The 26,513-nt window shown below is 41.9% G+C and overlaps 2 protein-coding genes and 1 long non-coding RNA gene across 5 annotated transcripts in view; 2 read left to right on the top strand and 1 right to left on the bottom strand.

The window, feature by feature from the left end:
- Positions 1-25,279, top strand: part of LOC124208271 — a 27,201-nt gene extending 1,922 nt beyond the window's left edge. The window contains exons 2-7 of one of the 2 annotated variants that reach the window (XM_046606036.1): positions 2,100-2,401; positions 7,251-7,399; positions 16,252-16,418; positions 17,124-17,450; positions 20,365-21,490; positions 22,183-25,279. In XM_046606036.1, the coding sequence (XP_046461992.1) occupies positions 2,104-2,401; positions 7,251-7,399; positions 16,252-16,418; positions 17,124-17,450; positions 20,365-21,490; positions 22,183-23,322 (3,207 nt within the window). In that variant the 5' untranslated portion in view covers positions 2,100-2,103 and the 3' untranslated portion in view covers positions 23,323-25,279. Of the gene's footprint in view, positions 1-2,096; positions 2,402-7,250; positions 7,400-16,251; positions 16,419-17,123; positions 17,451-20,364; positions 21,491-22,182 lie in introns of both variants that reach the window. The other variant, XM_046606035.1, reaches the window with a different exon arrangement.
- Positions 6,342-6,654, top strand: LOC124208274. Its single transcript, XR_006880391.1, has 2 exons — positions 6,342-6,503; positions 6,572-6,654. It is a non-coding gene; the product is annotated as an uncharacterized LOC124208274 (long non-coding RNA).
- On the bottom strand, positions 25,189-26,513 carry LOC124208272 (vesicle-associated membrane protein 2-like). Of its 2 annotated transcripts, XM_046606038.1 has the most exons (7): positions 26,327-26,509; positions 26,154-26,206; positions 26,053-26,094; positions 25,846-25,992; positions 25,698-25,783; positions 25,577-25,632; positions 25,189-25,500 (listed from the first exon to the last, which is right to left on the bottom strand). In XM_046606038.1, the coding sequence occupies exons 1-6, from the start codon at positions 26,378-26,380 to the stop codon at positions 25,607-25,609; spliced, it is 408 nt and encodes a 135-aa protein (XP_046461994.1). In that variant the 5' UTR covers positions 26,381-26,509; the 3' UTR covers positions 25,189-25,500; positions 25,577-25,606. The 2 variants fall into 2 exon arrangements, with proteins under 2 accessions (XP_046461994.1, XP_046461993.1); XM_046606037.1 differs by lacking the exon at positions 25,189-25,500 and having other exon boundaries at positions 25,513-25,632; positions 26,327-26,513.

Below are 26,513 nucleotides of genomic sequence, written 5' to 3'. Positions count from 1 at the left end.
AACGTCACTCAAACACCGCGGCCAGCACAACTCTCTGAAATATTATCTTTTTTGGTACATCTTTGTTTTGTTTTGTTTTTACTTTTCTTTTGTTTTATATTTCACATAGTCTCGGCCGGCCGATATGGATTATAGAGACGCCAAGTTTAACTTTTCTTATTAAACTGATGGCAAGGGTCGTCGCTATATTTTAGATTGTTTGAATTTCCCGCCCTTGGGTTTTTTTTACACCTGAACTTGACACCTGGGGTGGTGTGGGGGTGGATATAGTGGCATTAGAAATAATAGTGATCCTATTTCTATTTTTCCTTGTGATATATATATCTATATGTATGTGTACGTTGTTTCCAGTAGCCAGGTTATTAGTACACACAATAAGAAGCTTATGATTATTAGACCAGTCGGCTATACAAGCGGTTGACAGGTATCTGGAATCAATAGATCTTATCAGCAGCACAGTGAGGGAAACCATTTCTCTTTTGCTGTTGTTGTCCCTTAATTTTTCTATATCAATTGTTTCGTGTTATTATCCCCCAGCAGCGCCCAGAAAAACTGAAAGGGTATCTCCGCGAGGTCATATAACCATCATATGCCCAGCAGTATATATAGCACACGCGGCCTCAATGAAGAAGCCTTTTTCTTCTTATTCTTTTTAAGGCCATTTATAAGAAGAAGAGGAGTTATTACGTCATCAAAAGGGGCTGCTACATTGTGGGAGTGAAGTGATAGAAAGAGGACGCAATGTTTCCAACTTTTATATAATCCGGTTTTCTGCTGATGGTATACCAAAAAAACAGAAAAATATCACCGTAGGCTATATACATACATAATCTTATATTCTACATATTACATTCCATCAAAATGGTTTTGTTGAGGATTCCGCAGCAGTTATATTTTTTGGTTGAAAAAAAAAGGAAAAAATGTGCTGTGGGAACATGTTTAATATATAATGATGTCTGTATATAGACATATAATATAACGTGTGTGCTGCCAGGATAATTCGATCTGGGTTTCCCAGCAGTTTAATCCAGTATAGCCTACATAGAATATTTATGTATAGAAAAAGAAAAAGAGGCTAGAATAAAACATGCTGCAGCATTTCTCGGTATTTTATTATTTAGATCTGTTGCTGCTGATTATATAGCCTACGCACAAGTCTCTTTATTTATTTAGATGATACGCAAGTCTCCCTACTCACCCACCCTTTGTGTATAGTAGGTCTATTGGTCTTCGACTTCAAAGTCCTTTTCTCGTTTCTGTACATCGTCCAATAATTCGAGAGTAAAAAAGAATAGAAAAAATATTTTTTTCTATTTTTTTGTTTGGGGGGGGGGGACGATATTTGCTGAACTTTGGATGGGAGTGGCCATTTCTCTGGCGCGGCGACCGCAGCCATTGGTGATTTGCGCTCCAGCGGGTTCCTCACCGAAAATTCAACATCAAATATAATAAAAGAAAGAAAAAAGAAAATTCTATATTTATAAAATATATCCTTGTACATAGATATATAGATATATATAGAAGAGGCGCCAAAGCAGAATGATGAACAACGACCTTTTTATTCCGAGGGCGAGCGCGCCGTCGGGCACTTTACACAACAGCAAACAAACAAACAAATCTTTTCTTTTTGTTTGTTTGTTTGTTGTCTGAGACTGTTGTGTGGAATCTAAAAAAACGTATAGAGAATAAAATACAATCAAAAGAAACAAAATATTTATATCTAAAGTGTCGTCGATCATCTATATATCCAACGCGTCGTCGAGTGCTGCTGGGGGTTTTCACTATCACTTGCTGCTGAGTCTATTATAATATTAGATATATATGCCTTTGACTATATAATAATAATACGATCCGCTCCGATGACCTTATCACATCTAAATTTATATATGGGCTGCTAGATTTTATTTTCAGTCCATTTTTCATTCGCGCAATAAATCACCGGGCGAGTCAAGTGCTGCCGCGGTGGCTGTGAAGAAATAAAACAATTCTTCCAGCATATATCCGCCATTTTTCATTTTAATATAAATCTGATGGATGCAAATACATAACCAATAATGATTTAATATAATGATTTCTATTATTTGAATCGTGTCCAGCAGGAGGATGGCCGGCAATGAGCAGCGGAGGAATTGGCTGAGGATGTTGTTGGTGACGGCCCTGATGTCGTCCTACTTATTTCTGTGCTTGTGGTCGTTGTGTTGGTCGTCGTCGGCCGACGCCACGGCCTTGGCCTCCTCGTCCTCCTCCTTCCTGGCGCCGTCCGAGGTGAACACGTGCGACATCTCCGAGTTCCGCTGTCCCAGCAAAGACGGCCAGGGCACACTCTGCCTGCCCATGGATCGCTGGTGCAACGGCAAGGACGAATGCGACAATCGGGTCGATGAGCCTCGATCCTGCACCAGTCAGTATCATCTTTTCTTATAGATTTATTATTATTATTATTTCAGATTATATATAATATATATAGGCCTACGCGTTTAGATCGATTTTTAAACGGCCTCCGGCTCTATACTTGTAAATGCCATTTACAGATCATTGTAGTTATAAACAGTTCCCAATCCTTTTTTTATCTATTATATATAAATGTCGATATATAACATGTATAGCATGCTGCGTATAGGGCCTATGCATTTATAAGAGAGCTTTTATCGGGATTAAAGTCGTTTGTTGCGCTCCGCCATGTACAGCGGAAGGAGCTGACCCCCGTGGGCGACGGAAGAGTTATATAGACCCGGTTATTTTTCAATTGCGGTACATATACGCACTTTCTTTTTCCCACAGAATCAGCTGAGAGGGGAAGGCACAAATTCGGACACGATCGAAACGTCAGTTTGCGGCTTTTGCGCAGATGCCGATGGATATATTATTTGTATACATACATCCAGCAGCATCCCATCGATCTTTTTATATATATAGGGAGGGTGTGCTATGTATGCTGGCCCTATACATACAGCGCATATATTATTATTTTTTAAAAAATATAGGCCCTTGTTTTTTTGTATTATTTTGTTTTGTTTAGATCCCGCGCGTTCTACAGTATATTTCGAAAAGGTGTTTGATATTATGCAGCGAGGGGGAAAAGGGGAACTTTTCGATCTATAAAATGCCCCTGAGGCATAGACAGAACTGTTGGCGTGAATAGGGGAGAGAGACGCTTTGCGTGGGTGATTGCAGTCTATACAGCACATGAACGCGCGTTGAAAAGCTTCTTCTTCTTTCTTATTCTTTTCGTCTCGCGAGCTATAGACATGATCTCTTCGAGTATATAGACACACACACACATATAGTAGACTGCTATGTGTATGTCGTGTATAGCCACACCCTTCTCGTTAGTTGGTTATTATGTAGACGCGGCGCGCTTCTATCGTGTCACGTCCCGACAGTCTATAAGAAATCCGATTTGCGCGTCAAACTGTTACGCATTTGATTTGATTTTCTCTCTTATTCTTTTTTTCTTTTCTTTATTCTTTAGAGTTTCACCCCCTTCTTCCTCGTCTTATTTGCATTGAGCTTATTCACAGCTGGGATAGAGAGAGAGAGACTTTTTATGCGTGCACAGAATTGATCGATATATAAGAAATGTTGAAATGTCAAAAGATATATGGCCAATTTCTAATATCAAACATAGATCATATCAATTCCGAACTGTAAAGTTTCAAAAGACTTGAATTGAAAATATCTTGTACCGTGTATAACACTGCTGCGCACTATATACCTCTCAAAGATTTATGTGTTTTTATATTTAGCCAGCGATATATATAGGGAAGATTTAAGTGGCCCAGCCGTGTGTCTATATTATATTGAAAAAGATATATAATATAATACAAGGAAAAAATAAAGAATAAGAGGTTCCCACAGCAAATGAGAGAGACTAAAGAACAATCCTTAACGACGTCTTCTTTTTCCCTCTTTCTATATGTGCTTGTGTGTGTGTATTAGAAGGATAGATATATATAGACGGACAAATATATATAATACCAAGAGCGTGTTTGTAGCAGTATAAAAAGAGGACCCTTTTATATATTACAAACATTTTTGTTTTGTTTCCACCATTAACATTGCTGGGTCTCTCTCACAGCCGTTTGACGCTGCTCACACAGCATCAGGAACAGTCCAGCAGCGTCCGCCGGAATATATATCTAACATCACACAGCAGACAAATCTATCTATTAGAATCTAAGAGAAAACGAGCTATGCTATATCCTATATATAGTTATTGCTCTCCTTTGTTCTTCTTTTTTTCCGCCGGCCATCTTGAAATAAACCGCGTTCATGTTAGACACCATATATCCAGCATAGTATATAAGGGTGGGTGGGAGGTTTCTTCTTCTTTCTCTCCCACCCATCGCAGTATACATGTATAGCTGCGATGCCATGGAAACGCCTTTTATAACTGCCTGCAACTTGCTGTATATGCATAGAGATCGAGAGAATAAGTCGTGAGGTATTATATATAAAAAGATTTCCATACATTATACCCAAAGAACAGCCAAGGGTGTTGAATGGTGCGAGAGAAAGAGAAACTAAAGAAATTCGTCGAATGGCTGATGCTGGAATATCAGAGAAACAAAGTTTAGATATAGACGCAGAGTAGAGAAAGAGACTAAATCGTTTGTTGTCGATCTTCTATATTATATTATAGCCCTCCTCCCCAGCAGCTAAAGAACAGCACACGTCGTTGATGCTATACTATACTGTCGAAGGAGGCTATATTATGTATAGGAGCGCATCTATAAGTGCATGTGCTGTGTCACTTGGCGCATAACCAATTTTCGATCGTCTTTTTTCGATGTCACAGCAGCGCAGCAAGTGCTGAAAATTGTGCTGCTGCTGCTGCTGTGATGCTCTGCCGATCTATATAGTTTTATACATCGCAGCTCTTTGCTGGCATTTACACTGATGGTATAGATAGTAGATAGAATATTATAAGAGCTGTATAGGGGCGCGCTCATCTTTTTGATATCATTTGATTTTTATTTATTGTCTATAATGACACGTTATTATTATGTTAGAATCTTGTATATGATATGGGCATATAGCTATCGGGTGGGGCGCGCGGGAGGGTGGAAAAGATTCCGTGGCACGATCCTTTCGCTTAGGAACGACCCAATTTGCCGAACAATTTGTGTTGCTGCTGCTGATGCACATCCATCTGATAGTCAGTGATCCGTCTGTATTTATTATTATTATTAGACGGCGGCGGCGGCGCATCGCCCCGTTGCGTAAGATCCGGCGGATGCATGTGTGTGCAGTGTAGCTATGATGGGAAATTGTATAAATATGTAGTAGGGCTATATATAATAGATCAGGTTATTGCTGGGAGTCGATGGAACGAACAACATTGGCCATTTCGTCACACACAGGATCTAAGACATGTTAAATCATATAAAACTTCTTCTTCCTTGGTGTGCAAACCACATTTTTATATCAATATTCCCGGTTATAAAAATATTAGACGGGATCTATAGATAAGAATACAAAGAAAGAATAAATAAAAAAAGGATAATAATATAACAAATCCAAATGTAACAAAAAAAGGGGAAACTGTCAAATAGGTGGCCGGGGCCGCGGCCCTTTCTACCCTCCGGGCTTATATTTCAATTTTCATGGGATTTCCACATCTCTTTTTTGGAATACAAAAATATAAAATAAAATTTAAATTTTTGGGGGACATTGGGGGACATTGTTGAACAGCTCAGGGGGAATCCGAAACTTTGTACTCAATCATTCCGCATACATAGATCCAGCATCAATCATTCCCATTGCACAGCAGCGGTAACATACTTAATTTCCAGTATGTTAGTAGGTTAAAAGTACTGAATTTGTCAAGTAGGGCTTTTTTCATACTTAATTTGGAAAATTTCCTACTTGAAATATTTTTTAACGTACTTACAACTCATTTTCATACTTGCAAGCACTATCTTTTTTAAATATCAAGTAGTTTAGGGAGTTGTAAGTATGTTCAACTATTTGTAAGTATTGTAAATTTGTAAGTATATTGGACGAACATACTTATACCTATTTTTCATACTTATTTTCGTCGTATACATACTTAAACAGCTAATAACATACTTGTACTTTGTACTTGTACTTTTGCTCACTTTTGAAATTTGATTGAGCTTAGCCTATATATATCGACTACTGGATTCAACTTGTTAGTCGACGAGGCTAGTGATCCCACGTCCATTGAAGATGTTGTTATTGCTAGTAGTAACACAACTGATGGCGTCAGGGCTGGTCTTGAACAATCATCAGCTGAAGATAGGCATGATTTTGATCACGAACAACAACCCCAACATTTTGGCCAGCAAAATTTGGTTCCTGCTACTCATCGTGAAATTGAATCCCTCCTTTTCACTCATGGTGCTGCGTTTAGTGAATTTGAATGGGAGGCTGGCTTGCTACTTATGTTGCGATAAAGATATTTCCTGACCTACGAGGCCCTGCTCTTTGTTTCTCAGTCCATCCATGAGCATTATTCAAGAAATATGGCCATCGTTCAGGTAGAACTCTAGAATACATGTAAACTACTTGTTTAAGGAATATAACTCCTTTTTTTCATTAATTGTAGGAAAAATTTGCTGCCCTATTTATATCTACTGAAGGAACTGGTAGTACCGAGTTTAAAGCAGCTTTCCTGTAAATCATTTTTGTGAAAAAAATGAATAAGGGCACATGCTCGCCGCTTTAGGAGAGAAAATTGAATATAATGTTTGGACATAAAAATCTCTAAGTCCTAAACCCCCCCGTTGATTTATAACGGTTAATTAATTAGTTTAATCATATCAAGAATGGCACAGCGGATCAGCATCTGACTGTGATGCGAGAGACCCGTGTTCGATTCCTACAGAAGGCTTTTCTTTTATTCAAGTAAGTATGTTGGAGGCACATACTTACATGCTTACTCGTTACTTACAAAATGTAAGTATGAAAAAACTATTTAAGTATGTTAAGCTCGTAAGTAGTTTCGTCTTGTAAGTAATCCTGGCCCACTAAAGTATGTTAAGGTAAGTATTCTACCGCTGCTGTGTGTAATATTATCAAAGGGATAATAAATATTATGCATATCTAGGAATTGGTTTATCTACACATTGTGGCTATATTTAATATAAAAGATGTAATAATAAATATAATATCTATAATATGTATTACGCCATGTTTAGTGTTGTCTGACATAATCGGTGATATATGAATAAATTAAACAGCAGGATTTGATTTTCTTTTTGATTGTGCGTGACGCATCATGACAGTTTGCAACCGGACTTATTACGCCCGACTGGGATCGACGTACCGGCTGAGTCTCGTCCGCCCTCGAATGTCTGGGACGACTCAAATCCTACCGTGGCACTGCTGGTTCAATTTCACCGCTCTCGGCGGTCACCATGGTGACAGAGTTCTGGTAAGCACAACCCACAAATGAACTAATATCTAGGTACTATCTATATCGATAATTAGATAGTTGCACAAGTATTGCTGTGTATACAACAACAACTACAACTATACAAATCGACTTTTGAAAAGAGTATGTATTTATTCAATTGTCTGTATAGCTATACTGTGCTGTGCTGTGCTGGATATATCAACTTCCGACAAGTTGTTTGCCCAACAGTTTGCCAATAATAGTACAGCAGGAGAGTCTCGCTGGACATGTCCGGACGCGGCCAACTCATGCAAGTTGTCGTGCTGTGGTCCGTCTTTATATAAATAATCGCCGTAATAAATACAAGTTCCAAAGTTGTTGCTCTTGTTTCGTGTAGTATTAAAGATATCTATAAACATTAATGGAATTTAGATAAACAGCCACACGCATGTATAGCTACCTTATTTCTACTGCCGGCCAGCATATATAGTCCAGCATTCAGTCCCTTATATATATATTCCGCGTGCTGTGTGTGGTGTTATATGATTAGAAAGTTTGGCGTCGTAATCCGTCATGGCCGTTGGGTGGTTGTGCGTGTGTGAGAAATGCTCAACATTTCAGATGTAGTCTTTTTCCCTTCTAATATTCTTATTGCCTGGCAACATCACAGCATTTGCATCGGCCATCCACTCTATATTATGTGTCTGCCTACCGCGCCTCGGGCGTATGTATGTATACAAGTATATAACATCAGGGCTCAGCTATATATTAGATCATTGGTCCTCTCTCTCACAGCACACTATCCCAGCACAACTGCTGCGCCCCTTTGTGAGTTTCTCCGTCCTGTGTGAAATTTTCAATGGCGTACATATAGGGCGGCCTGCTGCTGATGGCGGCCGGGGAGAAAACAGGATATAAAGTTGGTTAGATGATTTCCATTTTCTCTCTTTTCTTATATCTACGTCTAACTTTTGGAGTGGTTCTGCTGATGGACACAAGGACAACTTTACTTTTTCCCATATAGCCTAGTTGCTGCCCATCAGCTGCTGCTGTGCAGCCCTTAATCTGATTTGTTTTAAATGTTATGCCAATAGAATTCGAATAAAAGAAAGTCTGTGCGGACACTTGAGGATATTCTATTAGTATCGATCGTGTTGCGTCTATTATAAAAGTTTCAATGTCATTGTTCCTTTTATGCATATTTTGGGATGGACAGACATTTTCACGGGATTATGTGTAGTACTACTATATAATGTGTGCCGCTAGCGCAGCAGCAATGGACTTTGATGCGCAATTATTCGCCTTATTCACGCGAATTTGTATTATTAGCGCTCATCTCCCAGCAGCAGCAGCAAACTTCTCCCATCATAGAAATCGAATAAGAATGGAATAATAAGAACAGCAGCACACAACAAACAGCAGCAGCAGCGCCTGGTGCTGCTCTTGCTGCGTCTTGCTGTGCATGTATACATACTACTACTACTATAAGGGGGGCGTGATGGCGCACAGCTTTCCACCCGGAATGACGAGGTGATTGTCGGTTAGATTAGAGATTTCTCGAGTGCGTGTTCGTGGCATTTGCACAGCAGCAGCAGCATGCAGTATAGTATAGAGTATAGATATATATACGATGTGGGAATTCTCACCCGCACACAATTCACTCTCGTCAAACATCTCCTCGGACCATTGTGATGTGTGCGGGACATGTGAATGACGTCCTTTCTTATTATATATATTGAGCCCCCCGCCATTTTTATTATATATGTATACATCTTCTTTATACTTTTTTGGGTGCATTACAAATCTGTATATTACGTATTAATCCGCGGTCTCTCCAGCAACAGACAAAACCACTTGGTTGCGCTGATGCGTTCTTTTGTCTATATTTCATTTTTCCCCCCAGGATAATCTATACAAAGAAATGATCGCCGCCATATTTGATGTATAGGCGAATAAAAAGCGTTTCAATTCCCAGCGATTTTTCCTTTTTTGATATTTTATTGATGGGGAAAACGAATCAAACAAGGAAATCAACTTTGCTGGGACCCAGCACGCCGACGGGCGAAAAATAGTCTATATATGGTTTTCTTGGGCTGCACACAAGCGCGTTTGCTATATGTGTGCTGGGTTTGATGTATACAAAAGAAGCGATCCATCAACGGGCGATCTATATACTATAACATCTATCAGCGACGAGAGGGCGGTGTGGCTGTGTGCTGGAGAACGTGCCATGCTAAGTGCATTCTCTCTCTTTCTCATGTCTCTATTCTCTGTCTATATAATATCCAACGACAGACTCCTTCTTCTTTTCTCTTTTTTTTTTTGGTGCTGCTGCTGGGCTGGGGCCGTCCCGGATGTCTATAGAAGATGGAAAAGAGAATAGAAGAAATTTATATATACCCAATGGCATGGCAGCAGCAGCACACAATGTCCTATATGCTCCGGGGTCCCAGCACAAGCAAAACTTTTAGATATAATGGCGTTTTCTATTTTTATTCTTTTTGCTATATGCTCTATTATATGTGTCTCTTTTTCATGTGTACAGAGAGAGACAGCAGAGAGAGAGATGACGTATGGAATCAAAAAGATCGTTCGATATTTGATTGCATTATATAAGAAATTGAGCTGTGGGGGGAATCTTATTTTTTGGGGACTAGGACTTGTTAAGGTGCAGCCCTTTGTAGATTTCTTAACCATTTGTCATCATCTCCCCATTTAATGTGTGACAAATGGAGAGAAGATTGAAAGAGAGGGGGGGGGGGATTTCATTCCACCATCAATTCGCATAAGTATAGGCTACAAGCGCGTATATAAATATTTTTATAGATCTTTTATTGCTTGTTGCAGCAGAGGTTTTTAGACGAGTTGATATAACTCTGTTTTTCGTCGAATGGAGATGGATGGATAAAACGAATAACAAAAAACATTCTGCGGGATTTCATCTTGATTTGAAATTTAGCTAATTCAGAATTTGATTCAAAACTTATTATAGGTCAATAATCCCAAAAATGTTATTGGGTCAATTTTTGTTTTAATGGGCGCAGAGAGTGATGGACGTCATCAATTATTTTTCTGGTTCATTTAACGACGTTGCGCATGAATGAAATTGCATCAGCAATATATAAACGAATCTAATATGTAAATATAACATCACATAACCCAGCAGCGCAAGCGCCATTACGATATTAAAAAAAGTACATGTATTAATATAACATCATTTTTCTTTTTGTCGCGATATGTTTTATAGATACATATTCTTTTGCATACAGACGACAGAAAAAAACAAAACTACATAAGAGATTGGCGGAATAAATAATTCGCCGCTGGTGCCGTATTATATATATATGTTATTCATTTGCGCGCTCATTTCCAATGAAAATTTATTTACGACACACACACAAAAAAAAAGAATATAGAAGAAGCCGAGATATTGTGACGGCATGCACAACACACACATCTCATTAGCATTTGGTGGGCTGCTGTGTGTGCTGTGTCCTATATTATATACATATTATAGCATCTTTGATGTTGGACAACACAGCACGAAACTCTTGTCTCTCTTTTGTCTTAAGATTTTTTCTCTCTCGTCCCTTTGTGGCTGCTGCTGAGACATAAAAATTGGTTCTATTATATATATTATAAGATGGGCCGGCAAACAATGGAAGGACTGGAACACAGCAGCACACACATAAATATACCTATATTACAAATATAAGAACAAGCGGACCGGGGAGGAGATTTTCCCTGATGGTTAGTTTTTCTTGTAAGATCAGCACCAGCAGCACCAGTAGGCCTATAATAAGCCCCAAAAGCATTGATTGTATATGTGTGTATATATCTATATAATAAATGTGAGCTTGGGGCTCTTATATAGTCCTTGGGTCTCTATAGTTTCTGATCCGTTTATACGAGCGAAAGCCACGCGTATAATAATAATATCGATATGTGGCCTGTGCCCATAAAAAGATTAGTATTGCACTAATAATAATAATCATTATATGTAGACACAGCAGGACTTGTTCTAGATAATATAAACGATATATTCCCTTGGTTTTTGGGGGCTTTGTATCTATGACGGCCAACGAGACCAATGGGAGGCGCATTCCGTTTTTAAAAGAGGTTCTATATTATGTTATAGCTGGACCATTTCATATAATATATAAGAAGAAAATTCAAGACAAATATATATAACAGCGCACCAGGGCTTATATAATGTGGGAGGGGGATATAATATATATAAGAGCCAAGATCAATCGTGCCCAAGTCTCCGATGACCGTAGTGGACATTGTATAGGCTATACACACAGCACAGCACAGAGCACTCGCTGAGTTAACAGGACAATGCTTTTTGATGGCGCTGTCGCGTGTGTTTCGGTTTTAGGTCTATATTATATATCTCTATACTTATTTCCTTCTCCTTGTATTTTATATATTTCTAGGTTAAGAGGAGAAGTCGCAATAATAAGGGCGGCGAGAGAGAGAGAGAGAAATATATAAAGAATACCAATCAATTTTCGTCGTGTGGTTTGTGTGTGTGTTCTTTCTTTTTTCTTTTTCTTGTTTTATTTTATTTGGTTTTCTTCCAGCTCAGCACAGCTATATATAGAGCAGTGTGCTGGGCTCTCTTTTATATATAAAGAAAGGTCTTCAAAAGTCCTTTTTTTCGATCTATAGTGCTAATGAAATGTATGGGCGACTTGATACTTTTTGCGCCGGTTTTATATGATTTTCCCAGGGCCTTTTGATGCTGCTGCGATATCCTTTTGGCTACCACCACACTTCAATAACCATCAGGAGAGAAACGAGTTAGAGACCCCCACGCGGCCCTACTTCTCTCTCTCTCTCTTCTTATATAATATAGGCTAGAGCTGTCAAATGCGCTAAGTAACGAAACTCGTTCCTCTTACTTTTCCTCTCTTCGACCGCGCCTTTTTTTTAGCTTTTCTGCTGCTGGGCCTTGTCAACTGTCAGCGAATGAACGCGGAGCGGTCCGTGTCACGACCAGAGATACTCTCACCCCGATATTTATATCTATTATTATTATATATTGACCAGCACACACGCAGCACCAAAAGCTTTCCTTTTATTATATTCGAGTCTTTTCTACCAAAATCTTCAAACCGTTTTAACATTAATATAAGTTATATAAAGTTATAATAGTTTGATATATTGATTCGAATATTATGTAAGCTATATAGTGCTAATCTAATGATATAGACGTGATTGAAGTCAAGGGGCACGAGGTGCTGCCCTGATGTGTGTGTTTCACTTTGTGAAGAACATAAGTGAGCATGTTTTGACACACACACACTTATATAATACACATATTACAGCATTCGTGACGAGAGATGCTGTTCCGTGTCTGTGCGTTTCAGCGACATGGTCTCGCCACAAATCCCAACTTCTTTTCCTCGTACATATATATCCGAGAGAGTTTGATAAGAAATATATGTGTGTGTGTGGATGTCTAGCTCTTTTCTGTCCCTCGCTCTCCTCTCGTTCCTTTTTGTCCTGTGTTTGAAGATCTCCTTTTGAACGGCGACTTTCTTTTTAGTCGCGGGGATATAAGAAGAAGTAGAAGAAGAGTTCTCTCTCTCTAGCCGCTGCTGTGCTCTGCTGCTGCTGTTATATATGTATAGTGCTGTATAGTACGTGTGTATTGTACTGTGTGCCCCCTGCTGCTGCCCGATTTCTCCCGCCCGCGCCAACAACTCTCCTGCCCGGATTACACACAGAGCTGGATGTTGGACCTCTTTGAAGAAAACTCTTTGACATCATCAAAGAGTTGTATAGACTTTTTCTTTCATTTTTCTTTCTTTTTTTTCTTCTTCTTTTTCTTTGCCATCAACCAGCAACAGCAGAGGACACATATTCTCTTTTGCATATTGTATATTTATGACAGCAGCAGGCAGCACGCAGCAGTCCTATATACATGCTGCTGCTGTTATATATAGCTATCTGTCGATGCTGATTTTGATTGAAAAGCCTTTTTTTGGCCGACTTTTTCTGATGACGTAAATAGGAATAATATAATAAAGGAAAGGGAAGTTATGTCATACATTTGGCACTAGTGACATGATCGGCGAGTCGAGCCTCGGTAACAGCATATAATAGAATCTACTGTATCCGTCCGAATCTCCTGAGAGCGCGGGAAACTGTTCAAATCCTGGATAGATATATTAAGGAAACGAGAGAGTAGTATTGCAACAGCCATGACCACGCAACAGCACGCTCGGCCAGCCATCGCGCCCAAACTCCTATTATTCGCCGGGGTCCGAAAGGATCGTCGTTTTCTTTCCCCCAAAGTATATTATATATATACGGTATATTACTAGACCAGAGCTGTTGTTGTTTGGTGTCTGTGTGGTGACTTTGATAACTTTTATGTACACACCCTGCAAATAAGTCCCTTTCCCTCGCTGCCGTGCAGGAGAGAGAGACGAGGTCCCGACGGATCGATTTGGACTTGTTTCCTCTTCTTCTTCTTCCTCCCTTCCTTCCTCCCAAGAAGAGAGAAGAAAAGGACGAGGCGGATATCCAGAAAATACATTTGATGTGTTACGTCCTGTGCGTTTGGAAATGGCAGCAGCAGAGACGACGACGAAGAGTTTAGAGTGCTATTTAAAATCAAGACTATATGCTGCTGCTCTAATCTTTGTGTCCTTTTATATCCACCTCGCCAATAAAAAACTTTTTGGTCGTTTCGAAAATTTAGAAAAATAATAAAAATAAAAAAAGAGGAAATGAATTTCCAGATTGATTTATAGATATTTTGATCCGCAGCATTTCCGTTTTATCTTCCCCCTTTCAGAGCTGCAGCATATAATATAGAACTGCGTAAATGACATCAAATTACAGATGCATGATATGCTATAGAGAGAAACAAGGCGGATGAAAAAACGGATTGACTCTCGCCAAAACTTGTATTATATATTCCCCAGCAAAATATTATATAAACATATCTTATGTTTATATACATGTCTAAGTCTAAATCGTCCTCTGTATAGATCTAAATATATTCCGGAGAGGAAAAGGAGAGGAAAGGGGAAGAGAGGGAGGGAGGGGGGGAATCTGCAGCTAACTTTGCTATCAAAGAAATCAAATCGAGGAGAGATCTGCTGGTTATAGAACGAAAACAAACACGACGACGACGACGAGAAAAAAAGGGAAAAGATCAAAGTTTTCCTGCTTTTTCTTTTAGATTTTTTCCTTGACAAAAAGAATATATAAGGAACTATATAGACAGGATAGATATTGCTGTATATATAAATATATATAGCCATGGAAAAGATATAGATACACACACACATCTATATATAGGAGAGAGAGAGTCGAGGCCTTAATTGTAAGGTCTTTTGTTGTCTTTGGCTTTTTGCTGGGCGGAGGAGAAGAAGAAGAAAACGACGACGAAAGATATTTTTATAGATTTTGTTGTTCTTTCGCTTCCTCTTCTCCCATAGCAGCAGCAGCAGCCAGCGCTGTATACAAACGGGCGCATCTCCGTATCAAAACTATCATGTTTGTCATTGTGTGTGCTCGCCTGTCTGTGAGAGAGAGAGAGACTCTCCATCCAGCAGCACAAACAGCCGAGTGCGGAGGATTGTGTACGATGAGCTGCTGTGGTGGAGAGCGAGCGACGTCACGCTTCAACGGACTCCCAGCATCACAGCAAAGGCGGTCGCGAATGCGATTGTTATAGCGATTGTTATAGCGTCTATAGATATATATATATACTAACACACCACACACATACACACTCCCTATATCCAGCCAGCATAGCTGCAGCATCAGCAACTGGGATATATCGTGTTTGTTTTTAGTTGTGAATATAAAGAATAAAAGATAAGAAGAAAAATCTATCGGCATCTATAGATGTGTGCTGTATTATAAATATAGTAGTATATAGACCGCCACAGCTGCGTGATGTGTATCCGTTTTATATTAGAAAAGTTGTGAGAATTTCTTTTTTGCTGGGATAGAGATAAATCAAAAACCGCGCCTCTTTCTTGTCTGTATATTTTTTGCGGTTCGAGATTTTAGTTTTTCGGTAGAAACTTTGGGGATTTTTATATTTTATTATATATATACATTTTGATTGAAAAAACGTGTTTTCCATCCGGTGGGAGGAGGATGTGACGGTGATGCTGGAGGATGGGAAGAGGGGCTCAGCACAAAAGTTGTGTTTTTCTTTCCTCCTCCGCTCTTTCCATACACTCTTCTTCTTCTTCTTTTTGCTTTATTGATTTGTGCGCAATCGATCGATTGCTGGCGTCATCATCTTTTTGCTTCGCCTCCAAAAAGTTTCCCTTTTCCATCAACAGCTTATAACTTTTCCTATGTGCTGTGCTGATGTGTATAGAGAGGCTTCGTTTTCTTCTTCTTCTTTTCTTTGAGCTATAGCCTATATTTCATAATATCATCAAGTACCGCGTAATCAAATGCGAACCCAAAAGGGAAAAAGGGGGGGAAATGATATGAAAAAGATTCGAGTTTCCTGCGCTGTGCTCTATGATGCTGTTTGATACATCCCAAACAAAAATACCTAACCGGCATAGGCTATAATATATAGGATATACACATGTTTATAGTTTGTGATCTGATATTTCCTCCCATCCATTTTTTCCTTCTACAAATGTTATGCCGTTTTCCTGATGGCTGTGGTTGTGCATAGGCTATATCTTATTATACATAACCAAGTCCCTATAACATTTTCCTGTAAAATAAACTTTCCTCTTTGATAGGCCACCGGCAACAGCCTATATACCTTGTGTAACTAATTAGTTTGAAATAATATGTTTCTTAAAAACGATAGATATATAGACAGCAATTAATAGGTTCTTATATTATTAAAAACATCATTATATAATAAAACTCTATATTGTTGTTTATAGGTGGGAATGGAGGCCTTCTCTGTTGGGCAACTGCATCGATCGGAGAACGGCAGTTTGTGTCTGGGCGGCCAGGTCGTCCAGAGAGACGCTGCGTCCAGTCCAGGCGACGCCGACGTCGTTCATGGCGGTGACCAAATCATCACCGGCGCCTGGTGCGGTGAAGGATGGTATGACATTTCAGTTTCAATTATTTATTCTCTGCAGGGTTTTATGTAAACAATTATAAACGTAAATGTACATACAAGGAGCAGCCTATACCCATTCAAAAGAAATAAGAAAAACATTTCTTTATATAAAAGACTCGTCGTCATTCATATAAGAAACTATTTCCGTGACTTATTCAGTTTCCCGATTGCTGTACATATCTACAACACGTCGTGTCCCGATGTTCCCTTTTGACTCTCAGCAGTCGCTCTTTATACACCGACAACGTCACGTGACCCTGCGGGGTTTCACGCATCGATCGATGGCCGATCGATCCCTGCTGCACATCACGCGCGCGTTACATTCCTCCTTGTTTACAGCTGCTGCTGCTGTGCTGCTTGTCTTTTATACTGGCCCTCTTAGCTGTTAGGGTCCGTCCATTTGATTAGGAGCTGAGAGAAGAGCCATACACAGCAGCAGCAGCAGCAGTACAACATATTACATCTATAGCCAAACTGCTGCTGCTGCTGGCCATGATGGCCAGCAGCATCCTTTTAATCTCTAAATTTGTTTGCTTGTGCTGTGCTGCGATGCTGCTGCTGCTGCTGATATGTTGATGTCGTTTATTTATTATTCCGTGTCGTCGCATCACGCTCTCACGCGTTCTTTCTTTCTTTCTTCTTATCTTTCTTATCTTTCTTTCGTTCGCATCTAATAAACATCAACAGGGGTCAGCCAATCACGACCAGCGCTGGCAAATGGCTGCAACTGATGTTGACCATCAGCGACGTGGTCGATTTGAGCCGATTCCGATTCGACCTGACGTACAGGGTCGTCCGGGCCGACACTGGCAACCTTTCACCTTCGACGTCAGCTGCTGTCTCCGCTAATAACGGCAGTGGCGGAACTGCTGGAGCATCAGGAAGTGCTGCTGCTGGGGCTATCCTCTGGTACGGCGATCCCGTTCCCGGCACCCTCTGCTCACGCAACTTGCACAGCTGCGATCAACGGACATGCATCCTACAATCGCCAAACTTTCCTGGTCTTTATCCAAGGTAATAAAAAAATATTTTCTGTTATTATATAATATCATCCAAAATATTAGATTATAGACACATTTATCATCTTTTCTTTTTTGGGGGGATTATTATTAGCGCATCCTTATATATATAAAATATGTATAGATGCTGGCCAGCAGCTGGAAATTTATTATTTATCATCTCTTTCTCACTCTCTGATGCTGTTGGCTTTTAGTTCTTATTGAAATTGCCATTTGTCAACCAGCCAGCCTACACCCCCCGCCCGTCCAGCATATGCTGCCGGATCCCACAGCATTTATGAATGTATGCATACACAAGTGCATATATAACTTATAGAGAAGAAGAAGGAGAAGAAGCTAGAAAGAGAAAATATGCAGCAGCAGGACGGCCTGTGTGAGGCTTTCAGGGTCTCCGCTTAATGATGGATCGAGTCTTGAGCATCAGCAGAGTGGAGAGAAGCTCTGCGCGAATTGTCAGGCCATCAGTTTCTTGTTCCCTTCTTCTGACTCCCTTTGGAGACCGGCACAGCAGCACACAGTCCGGCAAGAGCCCAGCAGCACATATAGGAAAAGAGTAGATGGCAAAGTAGCACGATCGATAATCTCTTCTCGTCTTTGCTGCTGCTCTTCGCGGCTCGTTCCTCTCACATCCGCAGAGAGAGAGAGAATTGACATATAGACACATATTAGTAAGCTGGACGACATACAAGCTGTGATGCTGCTGGACTGTGGCGGGTGCGTCAGGGATATATAAAACGGGGGCGACAGTTTCGACAGCATCTGTCTAAGAAGCATCTCACAGGAGCAGAGCGTCTAATAGTCCCACATATTTCAAAGTGGATAATATTACGTAATACATATCGATTGCCCGACGACCCTCTCTTGTTGTCCTGCTGTCCTGCAGCATGCACAGCAGCCCACGTCTGTTTTATCCGGTTTTATCAAGAAAAAAGGTATAATAACGTTATACAATCGACTTTTGGCCTTTTAAATAAATAGACAGTATAGTCTATATAGTCCGCGCATATGCAGTCACAGAGTTACATAAACTATTTAATAATAAAACATCAAGATATCCGACTATGCTTTTTTATTCTGTGGGATGTGTGTGTCACAGGGGGCATCACGGTTGCTGGCCTCTGCGCTTGAGAGATAAGATTTAATTTTCTTTTGACTTTTTTTCGTCGCTCGTCCCAGCACAGACGAAAAATCTTGTGTCCGGGTTGAGTGCTGCTGCTGCTGCTGCCGAATGCCCCGGAGCGTGACATCTAAACGTTATACGGCTCCTTATGACCTAGCTAGCTCTCCAGCAGGAAAGAGAGCGCCTATATTCTATATTATACAGCAGACAGACAGACACAAAAAGTATAAAGATAGTGCGCGGAACGTATAGAAGAGAAAAGTTTGGGTTTAGAGACTTCTTCTTCTTCTTTTTTTGGTATTTTATTTCATTCTATTTTGTTGCTGCTGTGACCAGCGGGGAAAAAGGAAAGTTTTGGGGGGCCAAACTATCAACCGACGGACAGCAGCACAGCACAGAAAATGTCTAAAACTCTTTGGCCTACAGCAGGAGCTAGCTCCTATATAGACGAGAGAGTAGGCTATATAGCTATATTCCGTCGCCCACCCACATAGTTTCCCATAATGTAAATGTCGAGAGCCTGCAGAAGCAAAAGTCTGCGAGAGAAAAGAAAAGAATCGATTGTTGGAGAGACTTTCTTTTGTTTCTTTTTTCCTGCTGGACTTGCTGCTGCTGCTGGGACTTTCGACTCGAAATAAATGAGAAACATAGATGGAGATAATGGGTGTCGACACCCGTCGCCCCCCCCCCCCCCACCAAACAGGAGCGCTGAATAATTACCCATTGCCATCCGATATTAAGGAGCGCTGGCAGCACACAGTCGCAATATATCCAGTCTACCAAAAAACTTGTCTCCCCATGAACAATCTACCACTCAAGCGAATATACACACACACACACAGAGCAGCAGAGAGCATCGAGCGGCGGCCGTCATTATGCAGAAACAACGTCTCTCCCCCACTTCACGTGGGTGGAAGGAGCAGCTCCTTCTCTGTGTGTGTGTGTGTATCACGATTGCTTCTTTTCTTTTATTCTCTCTCTCTCTTTTATATAAGAAACTGAAAGAAGAGAGTGGAGACACAAGGCTCTTGGAATATAATAAGAGAAAGAGCGTCTTCTTCTTCTTTTTTCTGGTCCTCGTGGGCGCCGGGTCAGATCCTTTTTTTTTTCTTTTCTTCGAAAGTAGGAGCCAGTCTAGGAGCCACACATAGCGGCCTGGTCTACAAACGAAAACGAGTTTGGAAAGAGAATAAAAGTCGAGTGTATACACATACAAGAGAGAGATCTGCTGCTGGGAGAGCGCGAAAATCGATACGTGTGAAGACAGACGAAAAGGAGCCAAGGAGCGACCTCTTGCGGGGCCCGCATCTATGTATGAATGCGTGGCAAGATGGCGCCGTGCGTAATAGATGTGGATATAATACAAGTCGCTCCCATTCACCAACAGCACCACTTCTTTAAAAAAAAAACTCTGCACATTTTCAGATATTTTTGTAAGATTTTGTATTTCGTGTTTCAGGAGCCGCAAGGAGCCAACCGGCCTCCTATTGTGTGTGGGTCGTCTCTATACATACATCGTTCTGTGTATAGGATTTATTGGTTATATAGAATAGAAAAGCCTATGGCTCGAGTAGATGTCGATCGGTTTCGATCCGACCCTTCCATATTCAATAGGAGCCGTACATATAGATAAAAAAGGAGGAGGGGAAGGAATTTCTTTCCATTATATATCCGGGGAAATGCCATCCGGCGTTAAATTCTTTGCGCGGATGTTATTATATAATATCTAAATATTCAATTGTTATTTCTTTTGTCCTGTGTGTTGTGTATTGTGCATCTATTGTAATAGGAATGTGACTTGCTACTACTACATCCGGCAGGCGTGGTCGCCCAAGAACCAGACCATCTTGTTGACTCTGGTGCAAACGGAGCCGGGCCAATCCTTTTCGGTCCGCACGTCGGACGCTGGCGACAAGGAGCGCAAAATGATGAGCGGTCGCGAGTGCCGGACCCGGGTCGACGACACCGTTTCCATCTACAACGGCGCCACCATCGAGTCGCCGCTCCTGGCCAGGCTCTGCGGGACGGGCAACATGCCGCACATCACCGGAGCCGGCGGCGAGCTCCTGGTCGTCTTCCGCAGCCAACCGCACGACGCCCCGTTCAATCCGGCCCCGTTAGGAGCCTCGCCCGGGTTCCGATTAACGACCCGCGTTCGATTCGTGGCCGCCAATCAGGTGCGCCAGTATCATCCCGAGTGCCGGATCTCCATCACCAGCTCGGGATCCAACAGCCGCAGGAGCCAGCGCCAAGGGATCATTCGCAGTCCGGAAGCCACGATGGCTCCTAACACGTCCTGTTTGTACGAATTCACGGGGCGGGAGGATCAGCGGGTCTGGATGACTTTCCTGTCGTACCGGCTGGACGGCGGTGAGGATGGCGACTGTCTGACGCTGACGGACGGCCAGGAGCTGGTGTCCCGTCAGTGCGGAGCCACGGTGCAGCCGCGCATCTGCCCGCACGCTCTGGTCCACGCCAATTCGTCGACGGCCTACAAGCCGTGCCGCTGGCAGGACGGCGAGAGTTACCTGTCCCGCAGCCCGCGCTTCACCATCCGCCAGGAGCTGGCCACCGGAACGGCCATCCGACCGTGGAGTTTCGTCATCCGCTTCGAGTTCATTACCGTCGATCGTTTCAGTCCCAAGGAGCAGCTCGTCAGCAGCAGCGGCCAGGAGCAGCAGGAGTCTCCGGCTCCTAACGGGTCAGGGATGACGACGGGGGTGGCGGACTCGCCGGAAGCGCCGTCCAGCACCGGAGATGAGGACGACCAGCAACTCGCCTGGCAGATGATGACTCCTGATTGCTTCCAGCTCCTGGAGAGCGCCAAAGGAAATGGCAGCGTCTCATCGCCTAGAAATCCTTTGCTCTACGGACGCGGAGGCAGCCGCCACCTACGCTGCCTCTATCGCTTTCAGGTATATTACATTAGATTCCCAGGGCAGCCCAGTCCAGGCCAGCCCAGGCTGGGCCGTGTATTGATTTTGAACCAATTAGTGTGCACTAGCAGCAGCAATGGATGGTGAAAAGGCGATGAACATCCATCAGATGGATGAATCATTTATCTACCGAGAAAGATAAGAAGAAGAAGGAAAAAATATAGAACTTGCTCTCAATGCACCCTCGTCGGCCGGCTGGCCGTCCCCCCACCCTTTCCCCATTTATATCCTATAGGCTATAGACGTGTTCAAGCTCCGGTGGGTTAGAGGGGGGAAACTTTTGCAGCTCCATCCGGTTGTGCCATCGAATGCTGCGGATGTAAAAGCCCATTTCTCTCTCCGCTCCATTGGGGAAACGAGAGATGGAAGCGATGCGACTTCATCTCTATCTTCTATACTATTCGTCAAATAAAAATGGGGGCCGATCTTGCGTTATTGTTGCGTATAACTCTTACCAATAAGCGGCTAAACTCTACACAATTTCCACGTCAAATGGGCCAGCCACTGTCGCTAATCCGATCATCTATATTATTAGTTCAAGTCCGCCATTTTTTAAATTTCCAGCAATTTCAAATTTGGCGCGCTTTGTTTAAACAAGTGTAGAACCAAAAGCTTAAATTATAATTTGTCTAATAATCATTATTCCGGTTGATTGTGTCTTATATAACAAGGCCGGCAAAGGTGAGCACACGCATTTGACCATCAACCCGTTCCACTCGACGGGTTGCGCCCGGTTCAACCAGAGCGGCTGCCAGGCCTGTCTGAGCGTCGACGAGGTCTTCTGGGGCGGTCAGGTGCGCCGTCGCTCCTACCACACGTGCCGCTCGCTGTCCGGCAACAACCCGGTGGTCCTGCAGAGCGCCGCCTCGTCGCTGGAGCTCATCTTCGAGGTGCGCGACATGAACTGGGCCCAGGACGACGACCATTTTTACTTCGTGGCCGAGTACTCGTTCTCGCGCGGAATCGATCCGGCCTGCTGGGACAGCCACCAGCAGACGGGCAAGCGCGGCAGTTTGCGCATCGACCCGCGCGACCGATGCGTCCGCCACTCCATCCCGTGGCACATCCAGGCCCCCCGCGGTGGATACATCATCCTGGTCTTCCCGGCCGGCCAGGCCTCCGTCACCAAGACGGTCGAGGGCTGCCCGACCAACAATCGGCTCTTCGTCTACTCCATCACCGACGGCAAGACTCAACTCTACCGGGAAGTTTGTCTCATGGCCGGCGGACTCCAGCAGACGGGCGGTGACACTAAAACCCAGCAGCAGCAGCAGCCGCTCAATCTCTACTCGGCCGGCTGGTCGGAACGCAATTGGATGGCCGACGGGCTCCTGGTCGTCGCTTCTCTGCAAGGGGTGCCCATTCCGGATGAGACTCCGCTGGTTGTGACTTGGTTGTCCGTCTTCAAGGACGTCAGCAGCAAGTCCATGTCGTTCGCCGCCCGTCAGTCCGTTTACGGAGCCAATGCCAGCAGCAGTCAGATGGTCTGCCGGACGGGTTGTCCAGCACTGGGCGCCTGTTTGAGCTCCGATTTGTGGTGCGACGACCGGGACGACTGCCCGGATGGATCGGATGAACGTCAGTGCATCCGGCTGGTCTTCTGGCCGCTCTACGTCGGACTGGTCGTCATTTTACTGTCGCTGACGGCCGGACTGGTGACCGTCTACCTGGTCCACCGCTACTACCAGGCCCGTCGCTACACGGCCAACGGGCGGACGTACAAACCTCGGCCGAAGGAGACGAAAGCCAAATTCAGTTCCGTAACGGTCAGTCTGACCCGTCACTACGAGAAGGGCGGCCCGGGTTCCTGACATCCGATCACCCAACCCGACACGCCGCACTGGGCCACCGAGACCCTCTGCGTCGACGATTGGGTTACCAGCGTCTGATTTATTTCCTTTTTTCTTCTCTTTTTGATTTGGACAAAATCTCTCAAAACAATTTGTGTTGCGCCGTGTATAATTCAATGTCTTATGTGTGTATAATGCCCCTCCCCGATCGTTTCTCATTTGTGTCTCCAGTTCCAGTATATCCCTGGGATTTCAAAAAAATCGTTTCATCTTTCCTTTTCTCTCTTTTGATCAATTCTATCTTGATTGACATACATAAATCGATACCAGAAAAAATTTTAAAAACTAAAAAACTAAAAAACAAAACAACTGCAAAGTGGTGAGAGCGGACGGGCGACCGATATTTGAACTCGTCTTCCATCACACTTGGTAGCTCACTTTGATGTTCTTCATTGTCTCCTCATATCCAGAAGAAAAGTCTCTAACCTATATGTAAGATAATAATACCTGCCAATGCGAGCGTCATCTTTTGATTCTATATAGTCTCTCCCCTACTGCCTCCCAATCAACCCCCCCGAAAATGATCAAAGTATCACGAACGAAATTGGTTCAATTGCCAATTGAAAAAGAAAAAAAAAGGAAAAATTTTGTTTGTTGTCATTATTGCCATTCTTGATCTCTCTCCGAAAATATTCGAAACATTGAATTTGGTTGTTTATTTCTTTTCTTTAGATCATTTTGAATTGTGTTGAATGACAAATTTAGGCGCGGGTGATATATGTTTCTGAATTTTTATATTGATTGTTGTGTGTGTCGGAGAAAAAACAAACAAACAAACGGGAAGCTTCTGATTGCGGATGAAATTGGCCGTTGAAAATGTCGGGTGCGTTCAGAGCGCGCGCGGTCAAACAAGAAGCCCCGCCCAATAATAAAAAAAAAAGCGAGAAACATTTGATCCCATTGCAATTAGAGCCGTTTGTTGCTGGGTGGAGGGGGCAAATCACACACACACACACTCAGCCAATCTATATAAGTCGCTGCACACGGTTTTCACATCACGCACCGGATTTTTCTATTTTCTTTTTCATTTCTTCCGGCGTGTTATATGCCATCCAGCAGGAGCTCAGCTTGGAAAACGAACTATATATGGAAACAGATGATTATATATCTACCTAACTCTCTAGCTCTATATACACCGCAGCCGTTTCTTATTCTTTTTCTTTCTTCTTCTTCTTATACACCCAAAGGAATTGGGTTTGGACATGCAAGTGTGTGTGTGTGTGTATGTACAGTTCTCTATAACTCTGCTATACATACTATATATGGTCCACGGGACACAATTCCAATTGTGGAGGGGTCTGAGCATCCCCAATGCATGCTTCATGCCTTCCTTCATTCTTATGTTCTTGTTCGTTTTGTTCTTCCACCAAATAAAAACAAACCAACCCAAAGAGATAAAACTACGTCGCGAAAATTACCCTGGTTGTTTTTTTATTTATTTAACTTGAATTCCTCCACCACACACACACACTCCCCTCTCCGCTCTTGCTCTCTCGTTCTTTGCTCATCCACTGGATACGATGTTGTTTCCTTGTTTGAGTTCTTTTTTATATTCAACGTAAAAACTGTGTCGTTCCCCCTGTTTTTATTTTTTAGTTCCCTGTACATACATATGAAAAAAAAAAACTTCCGTACGTGATGATAAAATCAGATTCACTCCGTGTTTTTTTTTTTGTTGAAAAGTTAGGAGAATATAGAACGAATCGGGGAAAAAAAATTTAAGTTTCGTTGAATGATCAGCAGTTCGAGGGAAAATAAAAGAGCTGTGACCGGGTTGGATATGGCGGGGGATGGAATCCAATGAGAGAGAGTGACACGATGTATAAATATATGTGGAATACCATCGGTTCTGTATTCATCAATTGATATATAAACCGTGTAAAAGGTGAAATACAATGGGAAAATGATCAGCCGTTCATCAAAGTGTTTGATACTTTTTTTTTTCATTTTTCTGTGACAGACATTATCAATCTCACTCGATTCCACAAGACAATGTTAAGTGGATTTATAGTAATCAAATATATATTTCAAATTGTCATCCATTCATCTGACTATAGTGTGCAAACCCCACCTTTCAATATTTGAATTTGCGGATTTTGATGGACTCAACTTGTACGCCTAGTAATACCGGTCGACAGGCTTTTTTTTTTAAAATAATCAAAAACAAATTATTATAGCTGTTTTAGAATAGCTCAGTTACAACATATTTCAATACTTGGGGATATCTTGAAAATCTTCTTGCTGATCAATGGTATTTGACTGATAGCCACACTATATTGATTTGGAAAAATGGTTTAGATAAAAGTTGCTATGTTTAAAAATGCAGCACATGATACCTATCATAATTAGCACAACTAGACCGCAGAGTGATCCTAGAATGAGACGAGTTCTCATCTCTTTCCACCACATTGTTTTACGGAGCCTGCATGGTGAGTAAAGATTTTGTTAAATATTGTAGACTAGTTGTTAAAAATAAAAGATTACCTTGAGGAAGCAGTGTGAAATTCATCGGAAGCACTTCTTAAATTTTCTGATCTCTCATTCAGCTCATCCAGCTGGTCACCTCTGGCAAACAGCTTATGCACATTCTCCTTCATAACGTTAGTGACCTCTTCCACCTGGGATTTTACCCTGTCAAAAGAAAAACAATTAGATCAACATGTAATTTGAATTCTCAAGATGTAAGCTTACTCTTTCAGCTTGTTGTTTGAAAATTGTCCTCCATCTTTTTTACTGGAAAAATTCAAATTTGAAATGAAACAAACTAATTTGAAATATTAGAAATAGCTTACTTGAGCACGAAATCTTCATCACTATCATCAGACACATTATCTAGTAGCTGCTCCTGTAAAGGACAAGGATTCTTAGTGTTAGTATTTAAGTTACTCCCACGTAACAACATATAGTTGTAAAGAATATTAAAGCTGACAAGTGAGTTTTTGGTAAAAACACTTTATGACTTTACTCTTTCAAAATCTGCTCCTTCACTCCTGCTTGGTCTAGTTGGTCTTCCAGACATAGCAGATATTAAAATATTTATGAACTTTCTTGAAAATGTGAAAATAGGATCAAACTAACTAGTAACTTTACAATAACTAAAGGAAAACAAAGCTGTCAATTAATTTCATCAAATATCTTCTGCTAAACGCCAT

The sequence above is a fragment of the Daphnia pulex genome, chromosome 11 (assembly GCF_021134715.1).
Source record: "Daphnia pulex isolate KAP4 chromosome 11, ASM2113471v1".
NCBI lineage: Eukaryota > Metazoa > Arthropoda > Branchiopoda > Diplostraca > Daphniidae > Daphnia > Daphnia pulex.
Note: the sequence above shows the minus strand (reverse complement) of the source record. Positions and strands in the feature narration are given on the sequence as shown.